Source organism: Chroicocephalus ridibundus, chromosome 4 (genome assembly GCF_963924245.1).
Source record: "Chroicocephalus ridibundus chromosome 4, bChrRid1.1, whole genome shotgun sequence".
In the NCBI taxonomy this organism is placed as follows: domain Eukaryota; kingdom Metazoa; phylum Chordata; class Aves; order Charadriiformes; family Laridae; genus Chroicocephalus; species Chroicocephalus ridibundus.
In genome coordinates, this window is record NC_086287.1 from 2,456,119 (window position 1) to 2,482,106 (window position 25,988).

Genomic DNA, 25,988 nt, shown 5'->3' on the forward strand with positions numbered 1-25,988 from the left:
GTGACACCGTGGGTGTGGGAGACCAAGCGTGTGTGACATCGTGGGTGGGTGGCACCGGGTGTGTGGGACACTGTGTGTGTGTGACATCAGGTGTATGTGACACCACGGGCATGTGACACTGTGGTTTTGTGTGACATCGGGTGTGGGACACCATGTGTGAGTGTTGCACTGCATGTGTGTGACACCATGTGTGACTCCGTGGGTATGTTGACACCGGGTGTGACACCGGGTGGGTGTGACACTGGGTGTGACAGCAGATGTGTGACACTCTATGTGTTACACTGTGGGGGTGTATGACCCCAGGTGTGTGTCACACCATGGATGTGTGACAGCAGGTGTGTGACACTGGGTGTGTGTGGCACCATGGGTGTGTGACACTGGGTGTGACGCTGTGTCTGACACTGCTGGGGGTGTGTGACACAGGACGTGGGACACTGTGTGGCACCATGAGTGTGTGACACCGTGTGGCACTCCACACATCACACTGTGCGTGTGACACCGGCTGTGACCGTGTATGACAGCGTGTGTGGCACTGTGCAGCACCACCCGTGTGTGTGTGCGCACACGCGTGTGACAGCGGGTGTGACCACGTGCGGGTGACACCGTGTGACACGTGGGTGACGCTCTGCGGGGAGGATGGCTGTGGCTTTGCCCCCCTGTGGAGGAGGATGCGCACCCACAGGAGACCTCGGCCTTGTCACCCTCAATGTTGCCTTGGTGGCCCGGTGGCCCAGAGCCAGCCCTGGAGGAGCTGGAGGTGATGGGGACATGGGGACAGCTGCCACCACCAGCCCCTAGGAGGTGATGGGGACAGCTGCCACCACCATCCCCCAGGAGATGATGGGGCACAGGGACAGCTGCCACCACCACCCTGTAGGAGACAATGGGGACAGCTGCCACCACACTCCAGGAGATCATGGGGACAGCTGCCACCACCACCCTGTAGGAGATGATGGGGACATGGGGACAGCAGCCATCACCCTCCAGGAGATCATGGGGACAGCTGCCATCACCCTCCAGGAGATCATGGGGACAGCTGCCACCACCACCCCCTAGAAGATGATGGGGACGCAGGGACAGCCGCCACCATCACCCTGTAGATGATGAGGACATGGGGACAGCTGCCACCACCACCCCCTAGAAGACGATGGGGACATGGGGACAGCTGCCACCACACTCCAGGAGATCATGGGGACAGCTGCCATCACTCTCCAGGAGATGATGGGGACATGCGGACATGGGGACAGCTGCCACCACCACCCCCTAGAAGATGATGGGGTCAGCTGCCACCGTCACTCCGTAGGAGATGATGGGGACAGCTGCCAGCACCCCCCAGGAGATGATGGGGCACAGGGACAGCTGCCACCATCACCTCCTAGAAGATGATGGGGACATGGGGACAGCTGCCACCACCCCCCAGGAGATCATGGGGACATGGGGACAGCTGCCACCACCACCCTGTAGATGATGAGGACATGGGGACAGCTGCCACCACCACCCCCTAGAAGATGATGGGGACGCAGGGACAGCCGCCACCATCACCCTGTAGATGATGAGGACATGGGGACAGCTGCCACCACCACCCCCTAGAAGACGATGGGGACATGGGGACAGCTGCCACCACACTCCAGGAGATCATGGGGACCGCTGCCATCACCCTCCAGGAGATGATGGGGACATGCGGACACGGGGACAGCTGCCACTGCCACCCTGTAGGAGATGATGGGGACATGGGGAGAGCTGCCACCACCCTCCAGGAGATGATGGGGACATGGGGACAGCTGCCACCACCACCCCCTAGAAGATGATGGGGACGCAGGGACAGCCGCCACCATCACCCTGTAGATGATGGGGACATGGGGACAGCTGCCAGCCCAGGGCGTGGGTGGCCGAGGAAGCCTCGGTGCTGGGCGGGGGGGACGGGGGGGGGGGGACACACAACGCACAGGAGGTCCCCAAGGCCTCCTGTCCCCGGCCCCTCCGCTTCCCTCGCAGACGCAGAATTTCGGGTTTTCTTTAAATTTTTTTTTTTTTCCCCCTCCAAAAAATCCGCGCCCCCCCCCCCCCCCCCGCCAGGAAACAAAATATTTTCCCTCCAGAGGCCGGTACCTCTCCCCCCCCCCAGTTCCCCCCCCCCCCCCAAAACATCTCTCCCAGCCCTGGGGTAACACGCTCCGAGCAAAGCCCCTCTCCAAAAACCGGACAAGGCGGAGAAAAAGGGGGGGAAAAAAAGCCCCCAAAAATGAAAATAACGGAAATAAAAATTACCATTTCTTCCAACCCCCCCCGCCAGCCCCCCAACCAAGACACTCCCCCCCCCCCCCAGCCCCACTGAGAGAGCGAACGCCGTGGTTTTGCTTTTACCCTTAATGCTTACATTTAATTTTAAAGCACAAACATCAGAGATGGACTCTAAATCGCCAACAAAAAAATATATATTTACAATATTTCTCCAAGGGGGGGGGGGGGGGGGTGGGGTGTGGTGGGGGGAAGGGAAGGATGGGGGTTGGGGGGGGGGGGTTTAAATCGAAACGAAACAAAAAAAAACCAAAAAACCACAACCAAATCCTTAAACATTTGTGACTTTTTCTCGCCGTTGTGGTCGCCGGGGAGCAGTCTGGGGGGGGGTTTTAAATCACTAAGTGATTTTTTTTTTTTTAATTTTTATTTTTTAATATATATAATTCTCTTTTTTTTGTTTTCTCCCTTGTGGATTTTCACACACCCCCCCCCCCGCCCCCCCACGCCTGCTGATGGGTGTGGATGGGGGGGGGGGGGGGGCCGGTGACACGCCGGAGTCGGGACACAAGTGACACGCAGGCACCGGGGGGGGGGGGGGGGGAAGGCTGGTTGCCCCCCAGCTCGGCCGCTAGCCCCCGAGGCGAAGGGAGGGGCCCCCCCGAGGCGAAGGGAGGGGCCCCCCCGCTCCCCCCCCCAAACTCTACCCCAATTTTCTTTCTCGTTGCGAAACTCCAACAAAAAAAAAAAAAAAAAAAATTAAATGAAATAAAATAAAAATCAATTCCAAAAAAAAAAAAAAGCTTCCCGATTCTTCCGACGTCTTTTCCCGGGAGCCGCGGCCACCAGAGACTAAGGCAGGTGGCCCCCCCCACCCCCGCTCCGCTTTTCCGCTCGCCCGGGGGGGCTTTTCCTGCTCAAAGCCATTGTCCCCTTGTGTGTCCCCCCCCCCTCCTCCGCAGGGCCGTGCCACCAGCCCGCCCCCACCCCCCTCACCCCCCCCCCCCCCCGGGCAGAAAGGGGGGGCGGCCGGCTCTCCTCCCTTATTGCTTCTGAAGCAGGCGGGGTGGGGGACGCAGGGACCCCCGGCCACCCTCTGCGGGGCTGGGGACAGGTGGCACTTGGGGGCGGGGGGGGGGGGACACACGACACACACCGGTTTGTGCTATCTGTAGGCGCTGCCGGGGGCGGGGGGGGGTCCGAGGCCGGGGAGAGAGACGGGGGGGGGGGGGTCCTGACACCGGGGGAGAGCTGGGGAGCGTCCGGTCACAGGGAGGGAGAGGGGGGGGACAGGGAAGGAAATAAAATAGTGACCCAAAAAAAGAAGATTCCAAGTTTTGTTTTTTTTTCTCTCCTTTTTTTTTTTTTTTTGTAGTTTTTTTTTTTGTCATTTTTTCCCCCTCTTTTGTTTCTTGGTTTTTTTTTTTTTTCCTTTTTTTTTTTTCTTTTTTTTTCTTTTTTTTTTCTTTTTTTTTTTTAAAGTGCAAAAAGCTCTCCGCTGCCCTAGAGAGAGGTTCTTTGGACCGACCATTCATTGCAAAGGCAGCTAAAAGGGGGGGGGGGGGGGGGGGAAGGGGGGGGCCGGAAAAAGGAGAGGACAAGGCAGCGGGGTGCCAAGTTTGGCCCCGGGCCACAGAGAAGCCTGTGCCCCCCCCCCCCCCCCCCCGCCCCGAGTGCTTGATGATGCCGGGAGCTGGAGAGGAAGGGGAGGAAGAGGAGGCAGCTCCTGTTTCCCCCCCCAACCCCTACTCCGTCTGCCCCCCCCCCCCGCCCCCCCCGGCTGTCCCCCCCACCTCCGTGCGCTCACTCACCCCCGGGGCTGATGCTTTCCGAGTCCTCCCTGAGCTCTGATGTACCTGTGGTCACTCCCGGCCCCAGCCGTCACCTCTGTGCGGGGACAGACGAAGAGGCCCCCCCCCACCCCCCCCCCCGGAGTGGAAGCGCAGCATCATCCCCCCCCCCCCAGCCCCTAAACTGAGCCTCCCCGGGCAGGGGGAGAACGGGCTATAAAGCCCCCGGCTCCTGGCCAGCGTCTGGCCGGAGAACCCGTGACACCCCGGCCCTCCAGACTGAAAAGATGCAGGAGAGCGGTGGGAGAAGGGGGGGGGCTCCATCGCAGCCCCCTCCCCGCTTCGATACGGAGGAGGGAAAGGGTCGGGGGGGGGGGGGGGGGGCTGAGAGCGCGGCGGTGGTGGCAAGGAGGGGTTTGTTCCAGCTCTGCTCCCGCTTCCTTGGGGAGACCTTGACCCTCAAAAGCTTTGTGCTAACGGGGAAGTGACAAGTGTTTCAAGGCAAGGAGACGACGGGGGAGGAGGGGAAAAGCTGGGGGGGGGTGGTGGTGTGTGTGTTGGGGGGGGGGTGGGGGGAGGAAGAGGGTGCCCCATTTCTCCGCACAGAGATCTCTATTCCAACCTCCGCCTTGGAAGCGGCCAGCCTCCGGGCCCAGGCTCCCGGCCATTTGCCCGTTCCTCCTCTGGTACTGGCCAGCCTGGCGGGACCATCTTCATCGGCAGAAAGTCCCGGGGAAGGAGGAGGAGGAAGAGGAGGAGGAGGAGGAGGAGGAAGGACGGTGGAGCCAGGCCAGCAGCGGCCCTGCCTGCCGAGTCAGATGGGAGGCAACGGCAGGACACAGAGGGCAAGGCGGGGAGGCGGAGGAGCGGTTCTCCGAGAGGGGTGGGATGGGCTCTTTTCCTTCTCCTCAGTCTGCCCCGGGGAGGGTCTCTAGCTGATTTTTTGGATCAGCTTCTCATCGGACAGGCAGTAGAGGCTGTTGATGGACAGGTCCGAGATGAAGTGCTCACAGGCTTTGCGGGTGATCTGTTTGCAACCTCGCAGGTCGATGAGGGTGACGTTGGAGATGCGGCGCAGGTACAGCAAGGCCTGGTCCGTCAGCTTATTGCAGCCTGCGGGGAGAGGAGAGGAAGAATCAGAAGGGTTCTGGTTAGACGGGACCTCGAAGATCATCTAGTTCCACCCCACGGGCAGGGACACCTCCCGCCAGCCCAGGTTGCTCCAAGCCCCGTCCAACCTGGCCTTGAACCCCTCCAGGGATGAAGAGCGAGCTGCAAGGCCTCCACGAAACCAGAGCTGGGAGGGCAGAGGAAGCCACTTAACGCCGGCAAGACCAACCAGGGCCACCCAGAGCCTCGTACCCACCTGCCATGTTGAGCTCGGTGAGGGAGTTGCGCGTGGAGGAGCCCACGGCCGTGAGGAGGTTGGCCGACTGGTCCGTAAGGTGGTTGCAGTGGCTGAGGTCGAGGCGGGAGAGCAAGGGCATATGGCGGATGATCAGCCGCAGCGTGGCGTCGGTGATGTCCAGGCCGGCGAGCCGGAAATCGATCATGTTGCGGAGTTTGCTGCGATTGTCCTGACCTGCAAAGGGAGAGGAGAAGCTGAGCGTCCGGGTATTCCGGATCCGGCAATCGCCTCGCCGCTCTCCTCCGACTCCCTGCCGCCCCAGCCTGGCCAACAGCTTACTGGGTTTGTCTGTTGGAGGCGTGAGTAAGTCCCGGATCTGAGGGTCCTTGATTCCTACTGCCCACCGAAGATCGAGGGTCCTGAGAAGGGGGCAGCTGGAGGTACTGAGAGCACAGACCGCAGACCAGGAACAGCCCGCTAAGATGAGGTCTTTCAAACCTGCCGGGAGAAGGGAAGAGACGTTAACAAGTCAGACAGGCTTGGGAAGCTCCGAAATATCCCAGATCTCAGCCTTCTTCATCCAGGAACGCGAGGAAGCAGCTCCCCAACCTGCCTGGGGTGGGAAGGGGAGCCGGGCGCCCCGAAGGAGAGGTCAGGAGACAGCCATGGGAAACCACATCACCGGCATCCCACACCATCGACCAACCGACCACACCACCCAGCGCCGGGTGCCGGGATCCAGGCACCCAGGATTTTTTCAAGCCGGTGGGTACCAGGGTGCAGAACCCATCTCTCGCTCTACTGCAGCCGTCAGGAAGCCTCGGGGCAGGCTGGTGACACCCCCGCCCCCCACCCCCTCCAGCCCACCCTCACCTGGCAGCCTGTTGACGAGCCACGTTAGCTGTTTTTTGGAGATATTGGTCCAGCTGAGGTCAAGGCTGACCGGCTGTCTTTTGATGATGCCGCTCAACGCCTGGGGGGTGATGGACTTGCACCTGCTTAAATCTATCTTCGTCCACAATCTCTTGTCACAGCACCTGGGGAACGAGGACAAGGCTGAAAGCTGAGCCCCCGAGAGTGGTGGCGGGGGGGACACACAAGAGGCGGCCAGCGGGTTGCTCGGCTTCGGGGAGGAGAGCAGCCCTGGCATGGCCACGGGGAGGTTTCTGAGGCTGCCTGGCCACCAGGCTTGCCCAGTACGGCCCCAGCGGGCTTTTGCTGCCATGTAAAAAGACTCCGAGTCGCAGCTGTCTGCCTGCTTGCCCGGCCCCCCCGCCGCCCCCTTCCGGGTGCTCCTCCTGCCAGGGCGAAGATCTCCAGCATCCTGGCTCCCAGCAGGCAAAACACTCGGCCTGGTCCCACCCCACGGCCTCAGGAGCTGCGACAGAGCCCAGAGGTGGCAAAAACTCCTCCCTCTCCCACGGGAGATCCCATGGCAGCTCAGCTGTGCCCCTGAAGATGCCACAGCAGTGGCAGGTGAGGGGATGCTGGGCCACCGTCCCACCGTTCCCACCAGCCGCTGATCAAAGCGGGCCAGTCCTTTCCCGTTGTGCCATTCCCGCTGCTCAGCGGTTAGAAACCTCCTAGTTTCCAGTCCCCGTCTGTTCCCAAGCCCTCCATCCACAGCTGTCCCGCTGCCAGCATTGTCTTCAGGCCTGCCACCACCTCCCCCCACCATCCCCCCCGAGGCGTTTCCAGCCAGCAAACCCATCCCAGCCTGCTGGGAGGCCGAGGCAGGACGGGAGGCAGGGAAAAGCAAGGACCGTGCTGGGTGGCAGGCGAGGAAAGGGCAGCGGCACCTCACAAGGACACGGCAGGGGACACAGGTGCTCAGGTGACAGCACAGCCTGCTACCGTCTCCCAACAGAAGGGACAGGAGGAAAGGGACGATAAAGACCGGTGTACATATGGCAGAGGCAGCAGCCAGCGGGGTCCGAGGACAACGCTGCCCGGCAATGCCAGCTCCGGGGAGCAAAGGGAGGACATCGAGGCGAGATCCTTTCCCCCCCGGCTTCTCTCCGGCTGCCCATCAGGCACAAGGCTCGGTGTGGCCATGCCCGGTCCAGAGGCCAGGACAGGGGCAGGCCTGGCTGTGTGTCCCGTTCCCTCCCCCCCCGGCCCCGTCCCCAGCCATCACCACGTGTCCCCAGACTCACCACTTGTACCAGGTCTTGCACACCCGCATGCACTCGCAGAGCTCCCTGCGAGTGAGGTAGCGGAAGACGGACATCCACACCTCGCGTTGCATCCAGCTCTCCTCGCCCTCCTGCGCCCGGCCCCCTCGGCCGTTTAGCCGGGCCGCCCCCCCCTCCTCCGCGTTCTCGTCCTCCTCCTCCTCTTCCTCCTCATCCTCCTCGGCGGCCGCCTCCTCCTCCCCGCCGCCCCGCAGGGGCATCCTGGCAGGCGCATGGCGCATGACCACGCGGGGGGAGTGCTGCAGGTTGGTGGAGGAGGCCGTGATGGCTTGCAGCTTGGGGACGATAGAAGTGCCGTGGACGTCTTTGGTGGGGCGTTGAAGCGTCACGGTGAGGTAGGAGCCGTGGAGCTTGGCCTTCTCCACCTCCGACAGCTCCTTCTTGCCGCTGGGGTTGTTCTCCTTCTCCCGCACCATGGTTCGCTCGGTGGCCTGGAGCCGCAGCAGCTGCCGTCGCTTGAAGCGCTCGTCTCTGCTGGCGCTGTGGTGGTCGCTGGGGCCGGCTCCCGGGGACGAGCGCGTCACCACACCTCGCGGTGACGCTGGGTCGTGGATCAGCTGCAGCATGGGGGTGGGCGAGTTGGGCGGGGGGGTCAGGGGCTCCTCGCAACTCCGCAGGGGCCGCAGCACCTTGGCTTGCGCCGTGTCGTCGTCGCTCTCCTCCACCTTCCGTTTCTGCGGGGAATTGGGGTGGCAGGTTAGCGGGGATGGAGCCACGGTGGGCTCCCCCTCTCCTCTTCCCCAGGACAACACGCACGGTGCCAGCAGGGTCTGCACCAGCAGTGCCCAGTACCACCAGGACTCCCTCCCCACACACACACACCAGCAACCAACATTTTCCTTCCCCCCTCCACAAAGGGGGTGTCCCCTGAGGTTGGGGGTGGCTTCCACTCCGTGCCTGACAGTCTCTCGTCTCTTGCAGTGGAAAGTCTCAGGATCACAGCTCAGCACAAGACACCGTGGGGACAAGGGGTGCTCATCACATCCGCTCCAAGTGCTGGGGGACCCAGGAGCCAGGCAGATGTGCACCCCGAGCATGCACATCACCCCCGAGAAGGTGAAGGTGCCCCAGGGAGGCTGTTCCCTGCCCTGGCTTGCCTTAGCTGCCGCGCTTCCATCCACGGCAGCGGGCACGGTCCTACAGGCGATGCGCCAGCCGTAGGCCGGTGTCCTGGGCAGCACTGGCCATCGCCAGAGGGCCAGCTGTTGCCGCACGCAGTCCGTTTGCTGCCCAGCAGAGGAACTCAGCTGCCGCTTCGGCAGGAGCCTGGCCTTGGCCTGCTGATGGGCTCTCTGGGAGCCAGGGACAGAGAGCAGGGGGGTGTCAGCTCACCCCCCGGCAGGAACCCAGGACCAGACTGTGGCAGGATGCTGCCGGGCCCCAAGTGCTGCTGTGCTGCACCTCCAATGACTCCCACTCTCACCAGCCACTGCCCAACTGGTCCCCTGGATTGCACTGGTGCCTGCCTGCCCTCCAGCCCACTTGTGCAGCCCAGCCTGGCTGAACACTGCCTATCAGGATGCTGCGGATGGAGGACATGCATCACAGAATGGTTTAGAATGGTTTGGGTTGGAAGGGACCTTAAAGCCCATCCAGTGCCACCCCCTGCCCTGGGCAGAGACACCTCCCACCAGCCCAGGTTGCTCCAAGCCCCGTCCAACCTGGCCTTGAACCCCTCCAGGGATGGGGCAGCCACAGCTCCTCTGGGCAACCTGGGCCAGGGGCTCACCACCCTCACAGCCAAGAATTTCTTCCCCAGATCTCATCCAAATCTCCCCTCTTCCAGTTTAAAACGGTTCCCCCTCATCCTGCCCCGCCACAGCACAGCTCGCCTCCTACCTGGCCCTTCTCTGCGTCGTCACCCTGGTAGCATTTGGGGCACTCCCAGCAGTTGGGGAGCTCGTCGTTGAGCAGCCCTTCCCCATCCATCTGCGAAGAGAAGAGGGCAGTCAGCAGCAGTCCTTCCCCACAGCCCAGCTCCCCCTGCGCCAGCGCCCGCGCCGCTCACCTGCAGGCAGCCAGGGTGAACAATCTCGTTGCAGATACAGCACTCCATGAGCTTCTTCTCAAAGTCCTGCGAGTCTTCGTTCTGATCCACCTCCCCGCAAAGTGCACACGTGACCGAGTGAGGCAGCCTGGGCTACAAAGGAAAGCAGGGGTGAAACCAGGGCAAGGGGAGACAGCCTTCTCCCTTTCCTCCTTCTCTCCACCATTGCTTGAATCATGGGGAAACACAGAATTGTAGGGGTTGGAAGGGACCTTTGGAGACCATCTAATCCGACCACCTGACAGAGCAGGTTCACCTAGAGCAGGCTGGACAGGAACGCATTGAGGTGGGCTTTGAGCATCTCCAGAGACGGAGACTCCACAGTCTCTCTGGGCAGCCTGTTCCAGCGCTCCGCCACCCTCAAAGTAAAGTTTTTCCTCATGTTTAGATAGGAGTTTCCTGTGTTCCAGCTTGTGCCCATCGCCCTTTGTCCTGTCGCTGGGCACCGCTAAAAAGAGCCTGGCCCCATCCTCTTGACACCCGCCCTTGAGATACTGACAAGATCCCCTCCCAGTCTTCTCCTCTCCAGGCTAAACAGACCCAGGTGTCCAAGCCTTTCCTCATCCTACATTCCCTCGATCATCTTCGTAGCCCACCACTGGACTCTCTCCAGTCCTTCTTGAACTGGGGAGCCCAGAACTGGACCCAGTACTCCTGATGTGGCCTCACCAGGGCAGGGCAGAGGGGGAGGACGACCTCTCTCAATCTGCTGGCCACGCTCTTTTTAATGCGCCCCAAAAGTGCAAGCGACAGGGCCAACTATCCCCCAGGAATCAAACTCGGTCACCGCCCCTCTCTGTCTGACCCCGATCGGCCACACAGAGTCGCTGCCAGGCTGCAGAAGACTTCTGAGAAGAGGATCAGGCCGCAGACTCACCGCTAAGCATTGCCGGAGGACGCAGGACTGCTTCATGCGGCCAGGCCCACCAAACTTCTTCATGTCCCTGCAATAGTGGCACATGCCACACTCGCCCTGCATGCAAGCCTTGCATTTTCGGCACCGCACCCGCCTCCGCCTGGCGCCTGACACGATGGGAGAGACCGTAGGCCTGACGGGTGTCGGGCGAGGGGTTGGCTTCATGGTGTGAGGCTTGGTGATGGGGATGGTGGGCAGGCGCACCCTCAGCCGGGCCTGGAGCTTTAGCTGGCGATAAAAATAGAGAGAAGCGGTGTGAGATGAGTGAAGCGTTCGGCTTGGATGAGAAAGCCTCTGCTCCCCGGCTCCCTCACCTCTCTGCAGACAAAGGAACCTGTATCGGCACTGCCCCGGACAGCTTCTCCTCCAGCGCCCTCGTTCAGCCTTCGCCACCCCATACCAAGAGCTCTCCCATCCTCCCACCCCCCCATCAGGAATCAGAAATGGGTCTGAAGAGGGCTGCTGAGTCCGAAAAGCATCACGGTGCTCCAAATCAGCCACTCTTTCCTTCTGAGGCAAGGAATGACAAAGTCCACCTGGGGAACCGGAAAGGTTGTCCTCTCTCTGTGCCACCCAAGTCCCTCCGCCAGCTGCGCACGGGGACGGGGCTCAGCTCTGACATGAGCATTCCGGTCACTCTTTGGGGAACACCCAAGCACCGCTGTTCACAGCGCCGGTGGGACAGCACAGCTCTCCAGCAGACACCTGCCACCACACGTCCCACCAGCCCTCACAGCATCCTTCTGGGATCGGCCGTGATGGCGTGTGCACTCCAGCTGACGGGCTCGGGGAAGGGCAGGCACCCAAAAAAACCCAGTACAAGGACAGGGTCGGGGATGCGCCAAGCATCTGAGCGCTGCATCCGAAGTGCGCAGACATCTCCCGGTCTTTTCTCCCAGAAAAGCTGCCCGAGATGCTTGTGCTGCTGAAGGACCAGGAAATCACGCTGGATCCCCTTGGGCAGGGCAGGCAGGTAGAGACAGGCACCTCCAAAGGGCAATCCGAGAGGCTTGTTTGTCTGCAGACACCCAGGCGGGGTGTTACCCACCCTTCCCAGTGCGGTGGGGTCCTGCTCTTCCCATACGCCTGCCCGTGAGCCCGTCTCCCGGCAGGAAGGAAGCAGTGACCTACGGGAGCCGTCCTGCTGGGCCAGGGGAAGGCAGGCTGCGGAGGGGAAGTCCGGCCAGCCGGCGGCTCCTCGCCTCCATCAGCCCAGCGAGCGCAGCCTGGGCCGTGCCCCAGCTTTGGGCCCTGGGTTACGAGCACAGCTGGGGAAGGGAGGGCACGGGCACGCTGAAGGGTCCTTTTCCCGAGAAAACGGGAAAGGTTTCTACCGGCTATCTGCAGGTTGAGACCCCCAAGAGGGAGCTGCCTTCCTTTGGGTTGCAAAAGGCAACGCTACAGCGCGGGCATCGTGCTGGCAGGGGCTGGGACCTGGCAGCGAGGGGCCGGGCCCACCGAAGTGGCAGGGCGGATGCTGATCATCAACGCCCAACACCTCGCTCTTCATCTCTCGGGAAACGCAACAGCAACAGGCTCCCCTGACACACAATACCACCCAGGACCCCCTTGTCAAGCCAGAGAGCTCGCTTTAGAGGATCGTCCCACCAAAAGCAGGGCTCCGGCTCCTCTGAGCACGACTGAGGGGCTGGAGAACATGGAACAGCTGGGGCTGACCTAGTTACCACCCATCGGCTGGTGACCGGCATGGTGGGAGACCTCCACCACTGCCAGCGAACAGGTTTGCCCGCGGTGCTACGGAGGCGTTTGCGCGCCATGCCCCTCTGCACTGCCCCGTTTCTGCCCGTCGGCTCCAGCCTCCGTGGCAGGTACGGAAGCGATGCCACCACACCGCGGTGGCAGGTCCCCAGCTCAGCCACACGCGACGCCCGCCCAGCTCCGCTCCCGGCAGCTCCTACCTTATCTCTCTTGGGCCACTGGACGATGGGGATGCCTGTAAGTGCCAGTTTGGGGTCGCTGTTCGCGTATTCTTCTAGCAGCAGCTAATGGAGAGAGAGGGAGGGGGAAGAAAAAAAAAAAAATAAAAAATAAGAGACAAAAAGCACAGGTGGGAGCAGAGCGAAACAAGGCTCCCGCCAGCGAGGCGGGCTCTGACCAGATGCCAAGGCCAGCACGCTTCAAAGGCGGCTGGGAAGGAGCCCTCCTTCTACCCACGCCCGCCAGCAACGATCCCTCCCCACGTTAGGCAGACAAGCTCCGTCGAGTCGATCTGCACGAGCGCTTTCATCAGCCGCCTTTCAGCCTCCAGGCCCCGCTCTCTGCGGTGGCAGGGGGGGAGAGTGCCAAGCTTCTGCAATCCAGGGGGATTTACGGTGGGGGGGGAAGCACGAGGGTCCCTCCGTCTCTCCCCGCGGTGGGCCCCGGGTGTGGGGTAGCTGCGGGGTGCAGCGGCGGCAGGACGCGGTGACCCAGCAGCCCTGGGGCAAGCTGCCCGGTAGCCAAAAAGCTGCTCCCCGGCACTTGCCTCGGGGTTTAGCTTTTGGCACAAGAGATGCCTCGGCTCCCACCGGACCGGCACGCTGCCCTCCGGGCACCCTCGCTCTCAGTGGATGGGGACTCCCTGCAGTCACCCTGTCCCTTTTGTCCCCCCAGCTCCTCCATCGCAGCCCCCTCCCCAGCAGCCCATTCCCTACCGAATTTGCCAGTTGCAAAGGTGCTTTATTTACTCGGCGTTGCCATGACTACGCAAGGCAGGAGCCTCCTGCCGGCATCCCCCAACGCGTGGCGGTGCTTCCCGCTGCCAGGCCGTGCCAGGGCAGGGGCCGGATGGTGTGTTGTCCCCCCCCCGGCGCCGTGGGGGCTGCGCGCTCCCCGGGCCCGGTACAGGCTTACCGGGGCTCCCTCGGTTCCTTCTCGGGCGGAAGGAAGCCGCAGCCTCCCCTCGGCGCAGGGTGCTGCCTACAGACTTTCCGCCTCCCCGCCAGCCCTTCCCACGAGCGCACGCCGAAAAGAAAAGGTCAGGGGCTGGAGGTGGGGGGCGGGGGTGTCCCCAATACATACGTGTGGGCAGGGAACTGCAGCCTCCCCCCTGGCCGGGGCACCGCGGGGGGTGGCGGTGGCTAGGGCACGCTCCGAGCCGGGGGTGCTAAGGGGGTGGCGGGAGGCGGGGGGGGACGTCAGGGTCTCGGGGCTGCATCTGGCTCGGTGTCGAGGTGGGCGACAGCCCCTTCCGTCCTCTCTGACCCCTCGCGCTCTGGATGGTGCCGGGGGGACAAGGCGGGGGGTACCCCGGGAGCTCACCGCATGCTTCCCCAGGAACTCGGCACCAGCGAGCGCGCCCCAGGGAAGGGGAGGGGAGAAGCGAGCCCGAGCACCAGCCAGGGACCCCCCTCCAGGGAAGTAAGGGTCCGTTCCCCCCCACCCCGCCGCGGTCCCCTCCCACCCTGGCTGGGTCCGGAGAGTCCCCGCGTCCCCTCCCCATCCCGCGAGCGTTGCCAACTGCCTGACCTTGCGCCTCTGGAGCTGCCGTGACTCTGGGGCGAAGTTTGCCGAGCCCTCTTTGTCTCGGTGCCCGCACTGCGAGGGCCGGGGCCCCCCCCTCTCCCCAGACACCTCCAGGGGCTGGCTCAATCTGAGCGGACCCGAGCCGGATCCCGGGTCTTCGGGGACATGGTTGGGGGAGCAGCCGTGCCCCCCGCCCCGAGAGCCCCCGGTTCCTCCCGGGCTCCGGCAACCGCACTGGCAACCTCGTGCTCCTCCCGAGGAGCCCTTGGGCAGCAGCGGCAGCTTCCTGAGCCTGAAACAATGCTGCTGCGTCACCCACATGCGGTTCCCAGCAATGCTTTGCAACGGGAAGATGGCAGAAGAGAAAAAAGCGAGCGAACGAGCAGAGGGCAGAGCCGTTCTGCTGCAGAGCCGGGAGGGGCCGGGACGGGCGGTTGGCGCCGCACGGATTGGCGCAGGGGCCCCCGAGAGCGGCGCGGCCCACCTTCTTCCCTCCCTCCCTCCGCCACCGCAATCGGAGAAGCTGGGGGGCCAGGGTCCCCAGGGCCGGGGCAAGCCGGGGGGAGAGCACGGCGGAGAGCCCTCACCCCAGCCCCGCTCACGGCCAGCCTCCCCCGACGCCCTTCTTTTGTCTTCTCCGAAGTGGTTTTTTGGGGGGTTCCTGCTGGAACCCACCTGGGTCTAGGAGACAGCGCCGGCGTGAGCGGGGAGAAAGGGCTTTTAAATGAAGGCAAGGTGTGTGTGGGAGCGGGAAATCATCCCCCAAAACAGGCGGGCTGCAGGGATTGCACCCTCCCGACCTGGATGCACAAACCCTCCCCGACAAGTATCCCGTCAGCTAAAGTTTGGGAGCAGCTGTAGTCCCAAAGCCACCGGTGACCTAACCGCTAGAGGGGGACAAACCCATTCCGGGTGAAGCAAGGTCCCCCCAGCCAGCCCCACCTCCCTGAGACACCCCAACTTCCCCCCCCCAGCACCCCGCCTCCAGACCACCGCAATTAAAATGGAGGAAGCTCTTGAAATAAAGCAAGTTCCCCAAAGCAGCACTGGAGAACAGCGACCGCTCCCCACTCTTGATGCAGCCAAAGCATCTGTGGGCAACCTCGGCTTTTGTCTCTCCTGCCCCTGGAGAGCCCAGGAAGCCACTGGGCCACCTGACTCCAGACTGGCACCACCTCGGGCACTCCCTGGCACAGGCTCTCCATGGATCTTGCTCTCTGCATCGCACCAGGGACAGCCAGCGTGGAGGACGTGCAGGGTGGCTCCTCCGTCACATCGCCAAGGTCAAGTGCATCAGGTGGCACGCTGAGGTGACAGCCGGTCGGGCAGGAGGGCAGAGGGGTCTCTGGCATGTCCATTTGGACAGCAATTGTGGAAGCATCAGGCATCTCGTGAACGTCACACCGCTGGCAGAGGCATGGGGAGAACCACCACGCACGGTGCTCAGCACTTCACACCTGGCTTTAGTCTCATCTGACCTGGCCAGTGCTGCTGTCCCACCAAGGTGGGGACCTTTTCGGCACAGCTCACAGGCCACCCTGGCCTTCCACATCCATCCCTGTGGAGTCAGGTCCCATTCCTCACCAATTCCTCTCTGTGCCCCATTGCCCTGCAGAGAATGGGGAACTCTGTGCTGTCCCCATGGCCACCGAGAGAGAGTGGAACGCCCTCGGACCACTCTCTCTTCCCAAGGGCGCTCATCGGTGCTTTTGCATCCCCCGGGCTTCAGCGAGCTGACATGTTTTCCGCTTCTTTTAGATGCGAGCACCTGGAGAAAGAAATTGTCTTGGGAAAGCAGATTCCAGCCGGCAGATTTCCTGGGGCAGGGAAAGGAGAACATGAGGCACGGAGGACGTTTCAGGCAGATGTGACCCACAGGAGGAGCAGCCCAGGCAGACGAGGAGAGTAACACGCATTCAGAGGGAGCGAGGAGATGTCTCTGACCATAGGGAGACCCAGGTACATGGGCAACGCCAGACCAGAGCCTTTGAGATGAGGTCCTGGAGACAGCATCCACACTTTTAGGAGAAGCTCTTCTTGTTTCTACAGCGCTTGGTGCTCCAACATCTCCATGCAGAGCCCAAATATAACCCAATCATGCCAGTTACTGAGGCCGCAGGGCTTGGTGGCCCCGTGGCAAGCGAATGGCTCAAAGGTGGGCTCAGCTCCCCACAAGTCAGCCGGCAGCAGGTCTGAGAGCTCTGAAGCCAGAGCCTCATGAACCACCCTGCTCCTCTGACGCCTAAATGAGGGAAACGACCCCAAGAGAGGTCAGAAGTGATGGACAGAAGCAGTCAAAAAACAGTGGGACCTCTCAGAAGTTCCCTCTTTGACAATGATCTTTCCAACAACCCCAGTCCAGGCCATCACCAAACACAGGGAGATTTTTCAGCAAGACATCAGTGCTACAAGGCAACAGGTCACAACCTCATTTTGCAAAGCCGGATCTTCTCCCGAGGCAGTGCTACAAGCCTTTTTGGTTTCTCCAGGCCCTCCCAGTTAAGCCACTGGAGAGCAGCTCTCAGTCACCGGCTCAGAAGGCAGCGACGTGGTGTCACCAGGAGCTTTCCAAGGGAGAGAGGCAAAGCTGGAAAGGTTAAGGAGAGGCAGAGGTGGCAACATGCTCTTCCTATTCAAGATGCCTGATGCAGCCTTGGTTTAGAGTCTCAGCAGGTGGACAATCCCACCTGCCACGGAGCTGGAAGCACATCTTTGTCACATCCAAAGTGTCACGTCCCAACACGTGATGGCTCCAGGCCCAATTCACGACAGGATAGAGAAGCGTATTTCTTCACGTGACCCAACACATAGGACATCCTGAAGTCATGATCACCACATAAAACACTGGGAAAAGGCAGCATTTTCCTGCTCTTTGCCTGCTGCCGTGGGCCTGGGGACACCGGTTAGCAGAGGGTGGTGGGACAATTTGATCTGACAGGCAGATCAAGGTGCCAGGTCACTCCCTACCTGTGTGTCTGGCCTCTACGATGAGAAAACGCCATGTCCTGATCCCGGGTAGCACAAAAGCCTTCCGTACCACAACGTCTGCCTAACTGGAAGACAACTATGTAGTGATGGCAGCAGAGTTGGCGAGTGCTGAAAACACATTGGTTCTGTGCTTCTCTAGAGCGGGTCTTTCCCCAGAGGTCCTGCTGGCCAGATCCCAGGTCCATTAATGACCTCACTTGGTGACGTAAGGGTACCTGCTGCAGACCGACGGTCCCAGCGTGAGGCTAAGACGCTGTGGAGGACGCGCTCTTTCTGTTCAGTTTAAATCACTGAAAATGGATTAGGTTGTAGTTCTCCACTAGCGCATGAAGAGAAACAGCAGGTCTGGGGGGCAGCACGAGGGATCCCGCACGGATCACGCCTCCGAGAGCTGGGAGGGAAGGCAGGAGCATCAGAACAAGACCAGAGAAGGGAAGGGCCGCACTTACACACAGCCCCAGTAGAATTTCGTTCTGGGACAGTCAGCTACAATTGCGCAACAACACAAAAGCTATTAGAGGAAGGAGCTACACCGAAGCTTACAGAGGAAACACAACTGAAATAGGATCTGTAGCCCCCATCATGAGTTACAGAGGCGTGGATGGTCACCTCTCACCTCTAGCTTGGTAACAACTTGTCCTGCCTTAAAAAAAAAAAAAATAAGGTATTCTTCATACAAGCTATCGATATTGAAAATTAGACCTTCACTCATCATGCTTTTCAGTCGCCACACCAGTTAAAAGGTTTAGCTAGAAACATCTTGCCCCTTTCTGCAGGATTTATAAGCCAACCTGCATTTGCCAGTTCCATCACCTTTAAGGAAAACCTATGTTTTGGAAGTAGAAGTTTGCTGTAGTTTGATGAACTCGTCCTGTTTCCTCCAGCCACTGCAGTCTGGTGACCAAGGAATTCATGCCCCGAGGATGCCCTGTAGCACAGGCTCTACTTGAGAGGCTGCTAATAATCCTGAGGGAGAGAGTCCTGCAGCTCCGGATACTTCTGAGCCTCAGAGGACAGCAGGATTTAAGGAGCAAGGCCTTCGGGGAAGCTGTTTGCTCTGACCAGACTGCACGGGCTTTTGCTCATCTGCCAGGTACAACTGGACATGGGGGCTAGTGGGTCACATCCAAACCACAGCCACGTGTCCGTTAGCTCAAGGACACAACAAGTCCTTTGAACAGGTCTCAAAACCCAGCCGAACACCGACAACCTTGAATGCTCTGCCTTGAAAACACCCAACACACGACACCAGGCTCTCCTTTCCCGGTCCAAGGGGTGAAAGGCGGCGCTCACAGCTCAGTCCGAGTCTCTCTGGAGCATCACACGGTTCGTGGCAGGGCCACCACGGCGGCTCAGAGACACACGTGCTGCATTCTCGAAGGCCACAGCACACACAGCGCACTTGAAAAAGCCACGGGAAACCAGAATTGCAGCCCACTAACAGCACCTACTCCCAGGCCTTCAGCCAAGCTCCACCAGGAGCAGACGACAGCCCACCCTGGGACCCCAGAGCTGCGCCCTCCGCTCCAAAGGCGGCGGAGAGCTGGATTTACCAGACGACCCACCAAAAAAAAAATTAAAAAAAAAAAAAAAAGATCAGGAGAGAGAAAAAACCCACAATGGCAAAGACTGAGATACACCCATGGCTGTATCTGTATGTCAGTGTCGGTACAGGCAAGCAGCTGAACAGATCACCATCAGCAAGGAAGGGAGCAGAAGGTAACTGGGGGTTTAGGGACTAAACTGGACTTTTGGGGAATAGAGCGAGGCTGACATGCTCACTTCCGTGCTGAAAGGGTTAAAACACCAAAAGTTCGGCACAACAGGTCTGGCAGATAGAGCTCGGGGTGTAAAGCAGGGTAGGGAAAAAGGAGGAAAAAAAACCAATGAAAAAAACCAAACTGACTCATATAACCTAAGGTCACATCTTCTGCAAACAGCTCAAAGAAACAAGGGTTTCTTTGGGTTGTCTGGGGCAAGGAAACACCTGGGGCAAGGAAAGGGCTGCAACTGTCACAGTATCCAGCATCGCAAGGAGTCCACGGCCAGAACTGGAAACGAACTGCATCGCAAACGAGCGCTCTTGCGCCGACACCCGCAAGGGACCCAGCCAGGGCCCAGAGCGTCCCCAGTTAGTGGCTGGGAGCAGTAACTGCTCCTGCTAGCCATGACCCAAAACCCAAGCCAGGGCTGTCCCTCAGCCTCAGCTGGTATATCATCAGCCTCACATAGAGGAGGAAGAGGACACCAAGTCTCCAGAAACATCACCCCCTTGCCCCAGGGTGGGGGTACAGTCGGAGTCAAGCACAGTTTTCCCTGTGGGAAAATGCCTTTCCACCTCCGATGCCGCAAGAAAGCGGATGGAGCCCTGGCCGCCCCGAGGAAGGGCAGCGCTTGCGGCTCCCTCACGCCTTTACGTACCTTGACGTCAGCGATGAGGGCGTCCTCATCCTCGATGCCGGTGGGAACGCACTTCTTGTGCAGAGGGAGCGACTCCAGTTTGTCCACGAGGCAGCGCAGCCCCTCCAGCTCAAACTGCGTCAGGTGGACCTTCCTGCTCTTGCGCGGGCTGCCACCATTGGGGTCCCAGGCCTGGCCGTTTTGGGAGCCCCGGCTGGAGTCGGAAGAGTCTATAGATGGGGTCTTCTTCAGACCTGGCAGGCTGCTCCGGCAGCTCTTGCCCAGTTCATCATAGTCCACATTGGCACCGTTGGCTATTGGGCTGGTGAGAATGGACCGCCTTGTGACCGGTCGCCTGGGTTCCTTCCCTGCTGCGTCATCCTCTTCTTCCTCCTCCTCCTCCTCCTCCATGTTTACCGAGTCCGAGGAGCTCAGCTCCATATCTGCCGGGATGGAGAAAGAGTGAGAGAAGAGCACGGTGGCCAGACGCTCACCCACAGGAGGTGTTCGGCTTCTAGAGGAATCCCCCCAGTTACGTCGAAGCAACAGATACGTACAGGGACAAGGTGAGAGGAAACGATGGGGCAGACAGTGGCAGAACAGCTAAAAACCTTTCCCATTCCTGGCTCATTTTGTGTGAAGGCGAGGCATGAGACATGGGAAAACCTCCCAGAGGAGGGAACAGCAACACTCTAGACTAAATTTAACAGAATCCTGGAATGGTTTGTGTTGGAAGGGACCTTTAAAGCTCATCTAGTCCAAGCCCCCTGCCACAGGCAGGGCCATCTTTCACTAGATCAGGTTGCTCAAAGCCCCGTCCAACCTGACTTTGCTTTTGGAGGACTTAGGATGTCCAGCCATCTGGTCCTGTGAGTGACTTGGGAATCTTGACCCTGCCTTCATCATGGGAGAAAGAGGATGTGGACTCGCTTGATGACCGTGAGGTCTCCGAGCCTGATTGCGCAGGATAAAGCACCCCTCCGTTCCTTTTGGCTCTCTGCACAACCTTCACGCCGCTCAGCGGCAGAGAAAAGGCGACGAAGGCACTGGGGACCTCCAGGCAGGAGGAGGACAGAGACAGCCTTTCCCAACAGGGTGTTGAGGGACATCCCAACAGGGCCACAGGAGGAGGACAAGAGCAGGGAGCCGTGTCCCTCTGCTAGCACCCCTTGGGCAGAAATCAAAAGCCCCGAAGAGGCTGTGGCTGTGAGGAGAGGTGCCCAGAAGTCAGCATTTACAGCCTCATAGGGGAGCGAGGACAGATTTGCTTCGAGAGCCTCGGGTAGAAGCTATCCGGCTCTCTCCCACTCTGAAGAAGGGTCTCTAAGAAATCGCCTGTTGAACCACTCCTCGGGTCCCGCGTACCTTGGCTGTAAAGAGGCCAAACGTTCCTTTTGCAAGAGACTCCCTGCCTTCCCTTGCACATAACCTTGACAGCGCTTTAAATTCTGTGCGCAGGAAGGCCCTGATGAGCAAGAAAGCGTTACTGCCGCACAGCCCACAGCACAGCGGTGGTTACTGCAACTTCCCTCCACCTCTTCTGTTAAAGGCTTTGCGCGTACCAGCAAGGCCAGGAACTTTGCGTGCTGGTTTCGCAGCTGCAAGGAACCTGGCCTGCTGCAGGGGCAAAGGAGGAAGCAAAAGCCGGGCTAGTTTTGACTTCTCGCTCAAAGGAAAAAAAGAAATAAATCGCGCCTCCTTCAGCCAGTCTGCAGTGCCCTCCGGCCGCTCAGTGCGGCAAATAGGGAAAAGGGAGGAAATACCCGAAGAAACCACCTGGCGAGACTGAGGAAGCGATGGTCCCAAATGCTTCCCACAGAGCCCTCCCCTGCCCGAGCCAGACAGTTCCCCAGCTGGAGGGTGCAAGAAACCGCTTCGATACGGGTGAGGGAGGAATAAGGGCTGGAGAGCCACCGCTTACCCATACTGAGCGATTCCTTCTGGAAGTCCTTGGTCAGATGCGAGCGGCTGGTGATGCAGTAGACATAGCGCTCCAGCACGTACCAACACATCTCGTAATAGAAGGGATAACGAAACTTATTTGGGACCTGCGAAAGAGGCAAGGGGAAGGGGATCAGCTCAGGCTTCCATCGCCACCGGGCTGCACAGGGAGAGCTCTTATTACTGCTGCCTTCGGACCAGACCGATCTCCTCCTGAGAGACAGGAAATGCATGTCCATGTTTAACAGCATCATTCATGCTTCTGGCAGCCTGATGTAATTCTCCTCGCAAAAGGATATTATCCCCAGGCAGAGCAGAGACCAGGCGCTACTCACTCGCAAGCCATTAACATTTCATTTTTCTTTGTTAGGGTTGCAGCTCTTCCCCCACAGACCTCCTTCTCATTAGTGCGAGAAAGAAGTGGCGGATGCCACAAGAGATTTCAGTTGAAGGGAATGGTTCAAGCCCACTTCCCAAGCCCCAGCACGGCATCTGACAGGATTTGTACTGGGGGAGGGAAAGGGCTGGTCTATTAAGAGAGGTGTTACCAGCTCAGCTATTTAGCAGGGGCTCTGTCACATCAGCGCCGGCAATTCGCGCGCAGGCAGAAGATCTCCCTGACCCTGCTGCCTGCCTCGCACCTTCCTGAGGCTACGCAGGCACACGCTCCGTCGTCGTGTGTGTGTCTCAGCTGCTCTGGATGATGGTCTGACATCTGAGCGCTAACCCACAGGTCCTGCCTGCTGCAGCACCCTGAACTGCTTTGGCCAACAGTCTGTCCATCACAGCCCAGGCGTGTCCCGAAGCTCCTCTAGAGGAGTCAAGCATGGCAGGACCCACCTCTCCACAAGGAGCAAGCGAGAACACCCACTTGCCAATGGCGTTCTCAGCTCAAGACCTCAGGAAGCCTTTAGTTTCAGTGATCTCAGACCAGTCATCAAGGTTTAAGATCAACACCAAGCAGCAGCAGAAAGCAGCCAGGTAAGGGAAGAGGCAACACGCTGGACGAGCTCCATGGACGTGTTGATGCCTTCCTCTTCAGGAAGCCAGCCGAGGTCCCCATCACACTCACAGCAAGGTTTCCAGACCCCTCAGAAGCCTGGAAGCTCGCTTCTTGACAACTAGAGTGGAGCAATCCGTGACAGGGTGATTCTGAACTTGCCTGCCTGCACGCCACCGCTCCTGGCTGCGCCCTCCCCACCGTCCCAGGAGGCCACGTCCTGCCAGCTCTCCCGCAGGTCCTTACCCGCGTGCGGTCTTCGATGCTGTAGATCCGGAGCTGCATAGGGATGTTGAAGCTGTGTAAGAAGTTGCCTCCGAAAACCAGCGTGTCCATGGGAGTGTACACGGCATGGATCCAACCTTGGAGAGAAAGCAGAGTTTGAAGAATCCTTCTGAGCGACCAGGTGAGGTCAGAGTCTCACGACTGACAGTCCCCGCTAATTCCAATTCTTTGCGATCTCTTACGAACTGTGCTTTTCAGAGCAAGACTGTCAAATCCACGCAACCTTCAGGCTGTTCCGCTAAGTCCACCCTGACAGTTACACCCTTAACCTGCATCCAGGTCAGCTGCGAACACACAGACCAGCTACTGACCCCTTGTCACGTCAGCCAGCCCTAGTGGCAGCGGGGAGCTAGGAAGGGACCCCACAGACTCCAGCTCTTTGAGGAGCTGCTGTGACGCAGCAATGCTCACCCCTCCTGAAGTGTCACTACCGAATTACTCGATACCCAGCTCACTCGACCCATCGAAGAGCTGGAGACAGCCTTGTACTTAGGCACTTAAATACACCTGTGGATCTGGCCTCGCATCCTCCCGTGGCGGCACACGTGCCACTGCCCACCTCCTGTCCATAGCGCTTTGTCATCCCGGTGTCTCTGTAAAGTTGCTTCCTAGCTGCACTGGGCCTAAAGAACACCAGCAGCAAGGAAAAAGAGTCTTCCAAAGTCTGTTAAATAATTAAAAGAACCCTCAAAGCAACTCTAGACCCAGCTCTGTCATCTCCAATACAATCCAGCCCAGCCCAACATTTCGGGAATTCCAGCATGAGTTTCCTTAGGGCAAGGCCACTCAATTCACAAGAAGTGTCAGTCATGGTACCAGGGTCAAAAATGAGTAACTTGTGCAGTCCCTGGTGCTTTTTGTTCCCGGTCTTGCTGTAAGCTACAGGGGTACGTACGTACAACACAGCTTAGTCCTGCACTGCTGCTGGAGGCAAAACGGCAGGTTACAGCATTCTTTGCCATCTGAGACAATCTTCCAGACAATTTTTATAAAACGGTTTTATTAGAAGACTCAAAAGGGGTCCAACAATCTTTCTCCTCACAAGGGAGCACTCCCTAGTGCAAGCACAACATTTTGCAGACATCCTGAAAGGCTGGGAGCCAGTCCTTGCAAAAAACCAACCTGAGCCGCTGTTTCATCTGCCTCATCTCTTCCTCCTCTGCTGTTTTCCAGCACAGCACAGCACTCACTGTGCATGCAAGACACTGCTGATGCCCTCCAACTATTCTGCTTGCTAAACCGAGTCAGGCTAAAAATTTCTCTTACCTCGAGAGTGTTCCCGCTCCCAACCTCAAAGTCTCTTTGCCCAAGCCCTCTGCAAAGCAGTTAGCTGCGAGTCTCTCCCCGGTTACTGCTTCCCAGCTCCTTACTGGGTTTCAGCATTTTCCAATATCTGCTTCTACCTACATGATTTCCAGTTCTTCTATGTCCAGTACACGCAGACTGTTTGATTGTCTTTTCTCGTGTTCAGAGCAGTCACCTTGCTCCTTAAAATTCACACACTGGCTCCCTTCCTTGCTTCAAAATTTGAACGTAACTCTGCAGAGATTTCAGGGGAGACCCGGGAAGCTGAGGAGCCGTGCTGCCTCGGGCCAGCCTCTGTCCTCGACGCGTGGCAACATGCCGGGCTCTGGGAAAGCCTCCTTTAATAATTGATCAATTATGTGATGCGAGCCAGCCACAACTTTCCTGTCGCCTGGGCTGAATCCGCAGTGCCATGACAGACGTGTTTTAGGGAGCTGGCAAGCAAGAGGACAGAGGCACATCACGTCTCCCTCCCCCAGTTACTCATGAAGGGGGAAGCTAAACCCTGCCTGTTCTGATTTCTCTTGTGTTCCAGGAGTTTCGGCCTCCTGCCACAACCCTGGTAAAGGCCAGGGTGCCCCTGCCCACCCTGCGGTACCTGAGGGGATGACAAACGTGTAGCCCTGCTTGAGCTCGATGCGCTGGCACTCTGACACTCTGTCCCCAAGGAAAATGTCTCCCTGCTTCCCTGAGAGAAGCCAGTTTTCATAGAGCTCCAGGTTCTGGGGTGTAGGAGGGATCAGCCAGAAGATCTGCAAAGAAAGACAACACGTGTAAGTCATAGCAAAATAGCTACTGACTGCCCCCTGCTTCTTCCAAACCTGTCCCACTGCCGGCATCTGAATCTCTTCCTCTCCCCGCCCACAGACGATGCAACATCTGCAGAAGTTCCCAGTAAAGCGACCTGAACAGCCGTCCCATTTGAGAAGCTGCCGAACAAGGTCCTTCCTGACCTGACACACTGACCACCGTACGCAGACTGAGCTTGGGATGCTTTGTAAGGTATTATTTAACACCAGCGTCAAGAGATAAAGAGCCCAAAGACACCAGAGTATTAGAGTCAAAGGAAATATTTACCCGCATATTTCTGCCACGTTAGTACGAACTACACGAGAGATTTGCACCCGTCTGGCTCCATGCAATACAGGTGGCAAGGAGACGTCCATCCCCGACTAGGCTCTTCAAAGACTGTTAGCTCGGCCTTTGGGAGAAAGCACTGGAGCCACAAACCACCAGAATCACTGCGGAAGTCTGGCAGCTACATCTCCTTTGCAAGGAAAGGTGGGTGAAAAGCCCAGGTTCTTCAGGTGGTGGGGGGAGATTGCTGCCCTCCCTGAACCTAGTCTAAGTCAGCAGAGAAAGACAGGATGGAATAATTGCCCAGGACTTGTCCTAAAGAAGTGACAAGAGTTCTTTCCTAGAGATCTGCCTTTACTGCCTGGAGGGAGCCCATCCAGCTGCCTCCAGCCAGAGAGTTCCTTCACAGCAGTTACAGAAGAGGACTCCGTATCCTAAGGCTGTCCAAGGCTCTTTCTCAGGAGATGTCCAGCCACCGCAGGCAGCCTTTTTTTACCCCTGGCTCCTTGATGAATTCAGCACTAAATGGCTGATGGTTTTTATCAGAAGCAATGAGCTCTATTCTAATGGCTCACAAGGATTAAGCCAGGAGCGAGCTGCATTTCACTGGGCAAGAGGTGGGACCTGCCTTTGGTAAAGTCCGCACTACAGGATACTTTCCTCCAACGTCGTGTCTAACTTTAGAGTCTTCAGCACCAGAAGGACACGGAGCTGTTGGAGCGGGGCCAGAGGAGGCCCCGGAGATGCTGGGAGGGCTGGAGCCCCTCTGCTGGGAGGACAGGCTGAGAGAGCTGGGGGGGTTCAGCCTGGAGAAGAGAAGGCTCCGGGGAGACCTTCCAGCCCCTTCCAGTCCCTCAAGGGGCTCCAGGAAAGCTGGGGAGGGACTCTGGAGCAGGGAGGGGAGCCATGGGACGAGGGGGATCGGTTTTCCACTGAAAGAGGGGAGATTGAGATGAGATCTGAGGGAGGAATTCTTGGCTGTGCGGGTGGTGA

At 59.2% G+C, this 25,988-nt stretch overlaps 1 protein-coding gene across 2 annotated transcripts in view; it reads right to left on the reverse strand.

Moving 5' to 3' along the window:
• Positions 1-4,006: 4,006 nt before the first annotated feature.
• The window catches only part of KDM2A (lysine demethylase 2A), a 52,172-nt gene continuing 30,190 nt past the window's right edge, over positions 4,007-25,988 (reverse strand). The window contains exons 10-22 of one of the 2 annotated variants that reach the window (XM_063331581.1): positions 24,517-24,670; positions 22,575-22,690; positions 21,309-21,435; positions 19,409-19,830; positions 12,454-12,537; positions 10,496-10,762; positions 9,580-9,711; positions 9,411-9,500; positions 7,533-8,245; positions 6,250-6,413; positions 5,716-5,874; positions 5,395-5,610; positions 4,009-5,141 (exon numbers count right to left, since the gene is read on the reverse strand). In XM_063331581.1, the coding sequence (XP_063187651.1) occupies positions 4,960-5,141; positions 5,395-5,610; positions 5,716-5,874; positions 6,250-6,413; positions 7,533-8,245; positions 9,411-9,500; positions 9,580-9,711; positions 10,496-10,762; positions 12,454-12,537; positions 19,409-19,830; positions 21,309-21,435; positions 22,575-22,690; positions 24,517-24,670 (2,826 nt within the window). In that variant the 3' untranslated portion in view covers positions 4,009-4,959. Of the gene's footprint in view, positions 5,142-5,394; positions 5,875-6,249; positions 6,414-7,532; positions 8,246-9,410; positions 9,501-9,579; positions 9,712-10,495; positions 10,763-12,453; positions 12,538-19,408; positions 19,831-21,308; positions 21,436-22,574; positions 22,691-24,516; positions 24,671-25,988 lie in introns of both variants that reach the window. The other variant, XM_063331580.1, reaches the window with a different exon arrangement.